The following is a 12775-nucleotide window of genomic DNA, read 5'->3' on the forward strand; positions in this document are numbered from 1 at the left end:
ACAAGTACATTGGAGAGAAGAAGTTACTACTTTAGTCTATACTTTGAATAGAGTTCATATTACGCATGGTACTAGCAAGACTTCATATGAATTATATTTCAATCATGTAGTAAATACTATATTAGGAGAGATGATGAGCTATGGAAATTTGATCTTAGAAGTGATGGAGGGATATTTCTTGGTTACTCTACTAAGAGCAAGACATATAGATGTTATAATCTCAAAAAGATGATTGACAACACTAATGCGAAGATTAATGAGAGATTTTAGATATAGGAAGAAGTATATAATTATGATTCAGATAATAAAGGTAATTAGGCATATGCATATTAGGCATCTACAAGTCAAAATCAAAATCCAAACCAGGAACAATAACTAGAGTAGTTCTTTGAGATTGATAATGGGATTCAAGTATGTGTTGAAGAGCCAAAGGAAACACTTAGAACTCCAAGGTATGTAACATTAAATCATTCAAAAGATTATATAATTGGCGATGCTAACAAAGGTGTTATGACAAGAGCTAAAATGAGAAATATAATTGTGTTTGATTTCACAAGTAGAACCTAAGACTACTAATGAAGCTTGCAAAGATGAGTCTTTCTTCCTTGGATTAAACAAATGCAGGAAGAATTGGATCAAATTAAGAAGAACACCCGGGAATTGGTTCTAAGGCCTAGGAACAAGAATGTTATAGAAACTAAATGAGTATTCAGGAATAAAATGAACAAGCAAGGTGAAGTTGTAAGAAATAAAGCCAGAGTGGTTTGTAAAGGCTATTCACAACATGAAGGTTTTGATTTTGATGAAATATTTACTCCTGTGGCTAGACGTGAAGCAGTTAGATCTTTTTTTAATCTTATGCAACACATAAAGACTTTAAGGTTTATCAGATGGATGCCAAATATGCATTCTTAAGTGACGAGCTTGAAGAGGAAGACTACATAGAACAACTAGATGGTTTTCCATTCACTGATTAAGAAGACATGATATGCAAATTGAAGAAAACACTACATGGATTAAAGCAAACACCAAGGACATGGTATGCTAGAGTGGAAAAGTATATTTTACATCTTGGATTCAAGAAGGTAGTGTGAACAATAATATGCACATAAGGACTAATTCTAATGGTATCTTGATGATTGAAGTTTTTCTTGATGATATCATATTTGGTGGTAATGATGAAATGAGTAACAAATTTGATGATGAGATGAAAGGTGAATTTGAAATGCCAATGATAGAGGAAATTAATATTTCCTAGGCTTGCAAATGGCTCAGACTAAGGATGAATTTGTTAAATCTCAAACTAAGTACCTTAAGGATATGTGGAAAAAGTTTGGTATGGAGAATTGTAAACTAGTAGAAACATTTATGATTATAAGTTGCAAATTGTATTCTACATGTGACTCACTAGATGTACTTTAGATCAGATATAATAAATCAATGATTGGAAGATTGCCATATCTAACTCGCACATACCAAATATAATATAGTCGGAATTGTTGTGAGGTATTAGGAAGAACCTAAAGAAACACGTGAAAGTTGTAAAAGAGTGTCAATATGGAATGGTACTGAAAGGAGATGGGATGGGGTGAGGTGTGGCAAAGTGGCGAGGGGAGAGAGGGGCAAATCAATACAATAGGTTATTTACTAATTTAAACCACCAATTAAACTATTCTAACAAAAAAAAACTAAATAACTATTGTAATGAAATAAACGTAATTCACCAATCATTCACAATACATTACACTAGTATTAGAGTTAGAGGAAATCTCCTATTAAAAAATAAAAACTGATGTGGAAATGTTAATCCACAAGCCTTCACTGCAATTATGACCATTAAAAAATTATTGAGTTATAAGAAAATACCATTAATTTTCAGAAAGAAGGCAGAGCAAAGCGTGATGACTGGGATTTGGACAACAATAAACGGCTTTCTTTACATTCAGCAAATCGTCGAAGGAGGACCAGTAACCCTCTTTCCTTGGAGGACGTGGACAATTTTCTTCGTGGAAAATACAGACCAGAAAACCTATTTGATAAAAGCTCTCAAAGAAGATTTCCTTATGGAGAGCAGCAAGGTAATGGATCCACTCCTCAACGCGCCAAGCTATTCATCTCTGAACGATTTCTGTTACGACATTTCATCTCTCAAAGAGCTTGCTCGCCAGGGCACATGGCGGGCAATTCTGGAGAAGGTTACACAGGCGCGCAAGCTGTGTCTCCTGCAGAAGCCCCACGAGCATCTGACATTCATGGCCTACAATGTACTTGCTCTCGCCAAGCTCAGAAGGTATGGAGAAGCTGCCGAAGAATTGGACACTCTGGGAAATTTTGAGGATCCTAAGTACAGGTATGAATCCCATGGCTCTTTTTATCAGGGTATGTTTGGCTCCATGATTCCTTTTTCGTTGAGGTGGCTGCACGCTGAGATGCCCCACAGGCTCGCTCGCAGGCAGGACACAATAGATCGTTTATATGGGTTGCTTGAATTTGTTGAAAATAAGATCGCTGTGATAAAATCTAAGATAGAAATGGATAACCATACGGTCGGATTGTCAAACGAAGTTTCACTTGGGCCAGGCTCGGAAACCGTAAAAGAAGTCACTGAAGAACTAGAAAAGGGCGATGAAACCCTAGAAACCCTAGGAAGAGGAACGGAAACCATAGAAAAGGGATCTGAAATTTTGGAAGCTGAGCAGAGAAGCAATTCATCTTCCGTGCCTTTCCCCTTCACATCATCGTCTGCAGAGAATCAGGGGGCTGTGGTTGTGAATCCAGTGGGGATAAATGAGAGTGGGTCTTCAGGGGGCTTGGATTTTGTTCCCGGTTCTCCAATTAAGCAGATGGGTGTGGCTTCGGGTGGTTTGGATTTTATTGGTGCTTCACCAATCCAGCAGCAACTGACTGGCAGCCAAGTTGTTTCTGATTTTGAGTCGCTCAAATTGGACGAGCCCAGCCATGTGGGTACTGGTGCTAGGAATCTGATAGATGGAATGCCTGTGAGACATGGTAGCGGTCGAAGTTTTCGTGAACATCATTCGAATAGTTTTGATGATGATTTTGGTGAGTTTGTGTCAGGCAACGCATCCACAGGGTCCAGGACTCAAGTTAAGTTAAATATTTGCGCTCTGGGAACAAGTCTTAGACGGTGGCAGCGGAGAGAAGAACTTGTTATAAACTCAATTCTGAGGCATCACCTGAGTCAGAAAGATTACGTGACAAGCATGAAGTGGTTTGAGAGACTGCTCAAGATAAAACCGTTGGATCCCTTCTTGCTCTCAAGGGTTGGCTATCTCCAGCTGCAGATGGGTGATTTGAATGGTGCCAAAACTACGTTTTCTAGAATTGAGGCTATTGTGGACAAAGGTCAGGTGCCGTTTTCATCAAGCTCCGAAGTGCTATTAAGTATGATACGTCGTAATAAAGCTCTTCAGTATTTGGTTGAAAAGGATTATACAGCAGCGGTGAGAGAGTATGAAGAAGTGTTGGATCGAGATCCAGGTGATGTTGTAGCAACTAATAACAAGGCTCTCTGTCTGATGTATTCTAGAGATTTGCTTGGATCCATTAAAGTGCTAGAGAATGCACTTGAGAGGGTGCCTGTTCTTACATTGAATGAGAATGTTGTTTTAAATATTTGTAGTATGTATGAATTGGCATTTGTGAACAATGTTGAGACCAAGAGAACTCTCAGTTCTTGGATTGTGCAAATTGCTCCAGAGGATTTTGATTTGTCTTGTACACGACTCTAGGGGATTAATTCGATTTTTTTTTAATCAAGTACGACTCTAGGGGATTAGTTCAATTTTTTTTATCAAGTGGGTTTATTTCTATCATGTATTTTAAATTTTTTGTTAATTAAATTAATCCCGCAGTAAAGCACATGAATTGTAATTTGTTTGTCAAGGTTGATTTATTCTCTGATGAATACTAAAAGGATTTATAGTTTTGAACACTAGATTTGCAATTTATTGAACAATTCTTTCTTGTATCACCATTTTTGGGCTGATGAGGCATGCTGACATCACGTGGGAACTTTGTACTCACAGTGATTTAATTTGTGAAGGACTATTTCAGATTTCTACACTCAAAATTATGAACTGGATCTTGTAAGAATAGGAGCAGTAACCATGCCTTTTTTTATCAAGTTTGGTGTGAGTTCTGTCTTCAATTCTGATGTTCTATGTTTGTCTTCTAGGTTAACAGTGGTTCAACTTAAATAGGGACCTATTATGATGAAATATTCCCAAATGACACACATAAGATGCTGGATTTAATATTATTGGCTGTCCAGGAACCTTGGTATCATAGTTGTATTATTACAAATGCACTTTACTTTTCTTGCTCTTATTTGCATCAGTAGTGAATTGTCAATTTATAGCCTGTTGTAGTGGAGGACACGTTAGCGTTCCATATGTGAACCATTTACTACTGTAAATAGAAGGGGTAGGGTTGTCAACAACTAAAATATCTTCTTGTTTTTGTTCTGCAGCCCTGTAATCTATAAAATATCTTCCCTATTAAATCAGCTCTAGCCTAAGTCATGTTTTTTCTATCATATAGTGTAACCAGGATTATTATTGGTTAATTCTGACCGTCTGTTGCTCGTTTAGATTCTTTCTCTTGGTAATGCTGCCATAATAATTTAATATATGTTGATCTTATGTGTTTTTATCTGTACACTTTTATAGTGCCTAAGTGAAATATGCGCTGTTAAGAGTTACCATTGATCACTGCAACTCCAGGTTTGAGTTTCAAGCTTTCACTGGTTTATTGCTTAGAAGTTATTATTCATCATTAGAGGTCACCAAAATGCTTACGGGGATTGTATCCATTTTCTTAGTGTATAGACCTGTTTTGCCAGTCTTTCACAATGTTTCAAATGCAACTCTTGATAATGTAAGTCATTTAAAATTGGGTCTCTAGGGTTTCCACTTAGGCTACACCCGCTTCTTTATCTGATATTATGTTGCATAGAATTTTTGTAGGTTATGCTTCACATGGAGCCAAGCGTCAAGGGTGACAACTGTAGGTGAAATTGGTTGTTTCTTTGTGGAATCAGACATCTGCCTGAACCACTTGGAGGGTTAAATTCATATATAGGCTGCAAACCATCCTAAACTTTTTTGGAAGCAAAGAGGAATGTAAAAGCAGCTTGGCATAGAGGGGAAGAGAATTGGAAATTCATATCTGTTGTGACTGATGTTGCTACACCATATTGGGATGAATTGGTTAATTTGACAAGCTTTGTCAAGTTTTTCCCTGAGTTTAGATCATGCACATTGCATATACACATTTATGCTTATTGCTTTAAAGGTATTATTAGAACTAGGAAACTTAGTACTGAGAAACATTTTCTTGGTGATTTCATAAAAAGAATGGGAAACGGAGTAAGGATGAGCTTGAGGTGGTTTCTAGCCAAATTTGTGGGAGTTTAATTTTAAGGTTGCAGAAACAGACTTTGTGCTGATACTGCACAAATAGATAATTACCATAGGCATGTTTCAGCCTAGCCTATTTGCTTTTGACCTGCCAAAGCAGCATGTTGGAGAATGGGCAGGATTAAATTGAGGAGTCACAAAATTTTGAGTACCTCGTCTTTGAAATCAACTTGATAGGAAAGTTATTGGGATACCTCTACTTTTTTGCTTTAGATAACTATGTTGATAGATGTAAGTATAATGGCAGCAAGGAGGAGTTATACTTAAATGTAACAGTCATTTACATGTTAGCATTTACTACACCCTTTTGTGTTTACATCTGTACAGAAACTCGGTAATTTAGCTTATGAGATACTTAAATATCTCTATCTAACAGGTGTCGAGAGACGTCAAACACAAATTGCCTATTGAAATTGATATTGCAGATGAAATATAAGTTCCTTACATTTTAGATGAATGTATTTAAGATATCCATCCTAGTGTGTAACAGACCCAGAACAAGGTCTGCCACACGAGTTGGGGCTGAGTGAGGAATAAAGGAAAGGAAAGGGGCTTTTATAGTTCATGACACCAGCCATAGTTTTTGGGTTGACATATGGTGACAGTGATATGGGACTTCCTTGTACTCCTTTTCGGGAGGTACCTAACTGCATTACAAACGAGGTGTACATACCCTACCCCCCCAGTTGGATTTGAACTTGTGACCTCTCTTTCAAGAGTACGAGTTCTCCACCACTAGGCTAACCACAATGATTATAATATTCTTTCCCGGCATTAGAGAAGGCTGGATGACCATTGAGGGCTGGCTGGCTGGCTGGCCATTGGATTTCTTGACTGTTTTTCAACTTAGTTGAAGCCACCAGGTAAAGTCACCCCTGTAATATGAAGCCAGTAGATAAATAGTCTCCCCACAGGCTAATACAAATATTACCGTCATTGACTGTGCTTTTCACAGAATGGATTTGGTTAATGGCAGGTCGGTGGAATTCATATCAATAGTGTCAACCCAGGATAGTCCCTCCATCTCTCGCAAAGCACATTGAGTAATTATAGCTTGCTCCCTCCAAACCACTAATTTGATATGCAATGATTATGAGTTGCCACTGACTCAGCTTGTTTCTTCACCCACTTAAAAAATTCTCTGTATTTTCGCTGACCCTCTTTTCAGTCCAAATCAATGTACTGTGTGGTAATGACGCTATCAACACTGATACCCTAAAACTGATAGAGAAATGAAGAGCACTGGAGTGCCAAAACTGCAAAGGCTCCACCTTATAATAGCCATTATTGAGCAACAAGCCCCCACAACACAACTTCACCAAGCACACAGAGAAATTTGAATAAAGAAACTTGAAAGGGAAACATGTTATCAACATGAACTCACATCATTTACAATTAAGGCACCATCTGTTAATTTTTGAACCAGAATTGCATGAAAACAAATAACAGATAAATCAAAACCACAAGAACACCAGAGATACCTTGGGACAACCCTCCTACTTGAAGCCAGCCACACAGAAATCTCCTTGGAATGAAATCAAATAATAGCTTTCACAGCTACACACTGAATGAATATTACATCCAGAAACAATAGTGTTTCCACTATCTCCCTATCTCCATCAACTGTAATAATCATATACTCTGCAAAAGAACAGTGATCTTCCATACGAAATGCTACAGCCTTTAACAGTTAATGGTACACACAAGAACACCCTTCAGGAATAAGCATCGCAGAGAACAAGACAATGCCGCAGAATAATCATTCCTAGTCAAAGTCACCAACACACTATCAGACATCCTGCCCACAGCAACTTTCAGTGCCCAATCAATGACCACACACTAATATGAGCCGTTCCATTTTCTGAGCTCTACATTGCCGACTTAATACCTGACACAAAGGATCGGATGTTTCCACAGATAAAACTGTTCAGAAGAACACTTCGACAGCCACATAAGTCTACAGCTACCATAATGAGACATAGCATAGACGAGGCTGATTCAGCAGCCACAACACATTAAATCTTCAACAATCAACTGAATGAACCAATATACTTGCCTGAATAACTGATGGTGCCCAGAAGTAAGATGCTTGATAACACAAGGTCTTCATAAATAATGGGACTGAGATAATGAAGACTTTTTGTGAATTGACGGCAGTTTCTTACACATGAATCGATGGCAGCCATGAAGGAAATATGTCGTTCCATTAACAAAAAACGCTGTAGCACATTAAATTATGGCAGTTACTGAAAGAGCCGAGAGCTGGGGATTAACACTCTACAGTGCCTTAAAGGAACAATACAGAAGATGGGATAAAGAGTATGAAACAACCCTCCAGTGTAGAAAACTTCTGCAGTCACAGACTAATGAGCAAATACAGCATCAACACTGAGAGAGAACAATTTCTGATAGACAAAAAAAGGAGGTAAGAATGATAGCTCCTACAGCTACCAAAACTCACACCAAACACAAAGCCAATTGACATATAGGAAAAGCAAGCGAATGTCACTTAGTAATATTTTCATGCCCCAACAAGCCTACCATGGGGCAAAATATTACGCCAATCAGCTCTTGGGGTCAAAAGTCAGAAAGATATTTATCCAAACCATTCAAGCTCCAACCAATCACTTTAGAGTGTCAAAAAAGGCTCCTGATCAACTTCCAAGTTGGTTAAGAAATCAGCAATGTGTTCAACTTACAATATCATTGAGTAAATAAGCCATCAAATGTTTTTCTCAAAGCCACAACCCCCTCGATGGTGGGATGGGATTTTCATCCAAGAAATGCAGATTTTCCCAAATGTTCACAACTCATGATGAAGCCAAAACTATTCTATTGATGGTGGGATGGGATTTTCATCCAAGAAATGCAGATTTTCCAAAATGTTCGCAACTCATGATGAAGCCAAAACTATTCCATCAACCGCTGCTTCCTGTTTTGCCACAGTATTAGATGGAAAAGGGAGGGCCACTTTGACAAAACAGCTATATTCATCCCTAGTGACAATGCCTGCCATATCTGGATTTCCTCGCAAAACACCATGGAAATTAAGCTTGAGGAATCCAATATGAGAATGCCCACATGACCAGAATCTTGAAATTGTGCTTCTGATTTAATGGAAGTGTTAAAAGTACAGTTAAATGTAAGGTTAAAAGAGGTGCTCACCACGTTTCTGATGAAACTATGCAAGAAATAAATAAAAGTTCCTTGACCACAGATAATCTGTCACAACATGGACAAACAGCTACCTAAAAATTCAATAAATAATTCTTCACTCACCGGTAGAATCCGCAGCAGCGTCTCCACCACCAATTTGAAAAATGTCCCCAAGATATCTTATTAGAAGATTGGTTGGGGCGAAGAGGAGCCAGTGATATTATCTTTGATGGCCCCTTTCTGAAATGGGGTTTGATATGAGATATTATTTAAGAATTTTTTATATTATATAATATATATAAAGATATATATCTTATTGAAATGAAATAATATAATTATTTTAGAATATTAAATGTAATTTAGTGATGTAGTTGTTTTAGAAAATTCTATATTTAGTCAATTGATTTTTAATAAAATTATAAACTTATCAGACCATAAGCATGAGACTGAGAATGTGCCCACTGAAATAATAGTTATTCCGAGGCTTCTCTCCATCACAGAATATTTACATTATAATAAGTAAATACATGTATAATAAGATATTTCTTGATAACTTTAGGTCAATAAAATGGATATTTCATCACATTCTGGACCTGAAGGGCAAGGTGACGAGTGTTGAGGAGCGGGCTGGTGAGAACAAGAACCAGGATGCTGCTAAGTTGGATAACACTCCCACTGGCTCCTTGATTAATTTGGCCATCTTCTATAGACTGGAAGCCCAGGGGATGAAGCTGGAAAACAAAGTCAATGGTATTGAATGTATCCTCAGGAGTATAGCTGAACAGAGCTATAAAATCCTCAAAGCCTCCAATGGACATATAAGGCTTCTGATCACTAAGATGGAGGGCAGTCCGCCAGAGAAAACCATTGCCACAGTCGCTGATGACTTTGGACCTGCAGTTGAGAAGAAATAAGGTATGGGAAGGACCAGGGCCACTACAAAGAAAATGTTTGTCGGGGCCTCTTCTGAAATTAAACAGATCAAAGATGCTGCTGAGAAGATGGACGAGCTGGAGGAACAAGCAGCTGAGATGATAAAGAGAATGGGTTAATGCCCGACTGTTCCTCCCCCTCCCCCTAGGTCTTTTTTGTGTCTTTTTGGTTTTCTGGTTGTTTTGTTGTGTCTTTAATGCTTAATCTCTAGATTTTTTGTACAAGGTTTCAAGGCCACTTCAAAACCTGTTTTCTTAATAAGAAACATTTGGGATCACACTATGTGATCCATCATTAGATACAAGAAGAAGAAATATATTAATTATAAATATACTTTTACAATAGATAGTGAGATTGTCCTCTGCATTTAACTTTACATTAATAAACTGAAAATAATACAACATAAACAAAAAAATTTGATAAAAAGACACAAGTCCAATCAAATAAAATAAGAGTTGGACTTAAATTTGAATTATAATATATAGGCATACAACATAGCAATGTAGTTTTTCTTTCAATTTTATTTAGGCACACACTATAGCAATGCTAGTCTATTCTTTCAATTTTATTTTATCAAAATGATCAAATATTTAATGTAACTTATATTTTGTGTTTAAAAAATAAAATAATGTAGTAATTATATTTAAAGTTAATTATGATAGCGTTAATAAAAAAAATAATCTTAATTGGTGCAATTTATTATTATTATATCATCTTATTATAATATTATGTTAAATAATATAAATTACTAACTATATCTTTTAAGCAATATCATAATTATGTATTTAACAAGGGTTATGGAAAGGTATATATGCAATACTAGTTTTTAATCCTCTTGTAAGTAATTCTCACTATTTTTCTATGTACGAAGTTCACTTCATTTACACATTAACCACAAACAACCAAGTCAAATCAAAGTGTGTGCGAGAGAGAGAGAGAGAGAGAGAGAGAGAGAGAGAGAGAGAGGAAAGTTTGCTACACAAACAAAATTGATGTTCTATTTAATTGCCTACCACTTGAACTCATAGAGAAAAATTGCCCTTAATTGATTCACACCTCTTTGGAGTACCCATTGCACACATAAGCATGATTGATCACAACACACTAATAGTAAAGGTGTTGGCAAAATTGAAACTGTACTCTAGCACATAACCTAGTAGCCCTCCTTAGGAATGGGAGGGCAACTCACTCACCTTATGTATAGAAGAATGTGAGTTTGATGAAGTAATTTTTTGCCATTGTAATCGACAACTTGACTCTATGGCCTATCCCCTAACATAAGAACCACATCACCATAGAGAGGTGAGAAGATATCAGTATTTTCCAAAAAATATATAAAGGTTGAAATACCCATAACAATTGTAGTCTCATCCGTCTTTATGAAATAACCAATAGAATTGGTAATAACCTCAAAATAAGAGCTCTCCCAAAAGTGAAGGGGAAGATTGGGGAGTCAAACTCATAATGCATGTACAAAGGAAATTGCCCAGGGTTTGGCTGAGAGAGGTTTCCCCAAACCCATAGATTTCTTAGCACCAAATTCCAACAACAATAAAAACCCCTTTACACAAGGGAAATGCTCACTTTTACTAGGGACTAAGAGTCTTCATGAATCCATTATCCAACAATGGAGATCTATAAGAGAGGTGCATAACCTAACGAATCTATAAATCAACCTGCAACATTTGTAGAAATTCATATTTTGCACAACATCCAAACTACACACAATAGGGGATGTCTTGGCACAAGGAACAGGTCGAGCTCTCTCCTTTGAAGGCACAATTTTTCAATACAAGAAAACTCCTTCCACAAACAACAATAATTCCAATCGCATCTCTAAGAAGGGTTCCTAGTAGACATTGTTCTACCAGAAGCCCTACCCCCAATATTGTCAAGAATACCTCCCCATTAAAAGTGTAGTAACCATAGAACCTAACTGAAGAAGCCTCAAGACGAGGTAAACTTGGTTGTAAGCACTACATCCAAGAACCCCCACCATTCGACCAAAATAGTAGCAGAAAAAATTGATTCAAACACATGTAGCAATTTGTTTGAGAGATGAACTTGTTATGAGAATTATCGAAGTAACATCTCAAGTAAAAGACATAAAAAGTGGAAGAAACATTCCAGTATTGTAGAACTTGTGCAACATATTTGGCCATTCTGAAACTTGTCATAATGGGATCTAATTGAAGTTGGTAGTTTTGATAAAAAATAAGTTATTCCCATAGAAAACAAAATAACACTATTTAAGACTTGTGGGGTTAAATTTGTTACCTCTTGGTCAACTTATGTAACTACCCTTAGCATAAGTATATTCATTGGAGTATGTGGGTGAGTGCAAATCACGATGAGCTACACAATATTCTTAAGCGGTAATGAAAATATTAAATAATATATCATGATGGGCCAAAGAATACTTCTAAGTGAATGAAAATGTTAAAAGAATAAACTCAAGCAATTTTAAGTGAAAAATTTAATTTGTTAGTTGTCCACACAATATGAAATAAAATAAGTGTAAGGAAAGTAACAAATTCAAAAGTGGTTTATAAGTTATATCAAATTAATTTGTTGCGAATATGGGCCGAAGCCTAGATTCGTTATTATTATTATTTTTATGTGTTAAGCTTGATTAGTTTCAAACCCAAGACTCCCACATGAGAGGCTCACAAGTTACCGTTGTGTTGTAGGCTCTTGCCATATTTCAACAAGGCATTATTTTAACTTCTTTTAAGGAAAATAAAATTCTCATGTCTCATTGAAAAATATTTCTAACTTTCAAACCAATTATTCTTTTGATATCTAATTTTCCCAGGTTTAAGCTTTGAAAAAAAAGGTTTATTTTATTTTAAAAGATTGGCAAAGATTTATTTTCTAGTATACATATAATAAGGTGTTAGTAAATATGATGCACATTTTTACTATTTAAAAAAAAGTAAATAATTACTTATGGATTTTTCCCCACAGTTACTAAAAAATTATTATAATTATTTTTTAGCTAATATAATTTTGTAAAGAAATAGTTTTTTAAAGTCTCCAGTCATTGAAGTTTAGGGTGTAATGCATCTAAGATAATTGGTTTAATAGATGTGGATTTATTTAATAATTATGTCAAGAATTAAAACCTAATATTGCAAAAAAAGTAATGATAATTACATATTAAAATTATATTCAAACATATATAAATCCCTTTAAAATATTAAGAGTTTCTTAAATATCCATTTTTTAAAATATTGTGGTTGCTA

The 12775-nt window shown here is 36.1% G+C and overlaps 1 protein-coding gene across 1 annotated transcript; it reads left to right on the forward strand.

Annotated features, from left to right (window-relative positions):
- Nucleotides 1-1812: 1812 nt before the first annotated feature.
- LOC149556258 (Tetratricopeptide repeat (TPR)-like superfamily protein) lies at nt 1813-3780 on the forward strand. Its single transcript, XM_089830465.1, has one exon. It carries the CDS (start codon nt 1830-1832, stop codon nt 3750-3752), a length of 1923 nt encoding a protein of 640 aa, XP_089686591.1. The 5' UTR covers nt 1813-1829; the 3' UTR covers nt 3753-3780.
- Nucleotides 3781-12775: the final 8995 nt, after the last annotated feature.

Source organism: Cupressus sempervirens, chromosome 5, assembly GCF_028749045.1.
Source record: "Cupressus sempervirens isolate cs-2001-9-10 chromosome 5, ASM2874904v1, whole genome shotgun sequence".
Taxonomy (NCBI): Eukaryota; Viridiplantae; Streptophyta; class Pinopsida; order Cupressales; family Cupressaceae; genus Cupressus; species Cupressus sempervirens.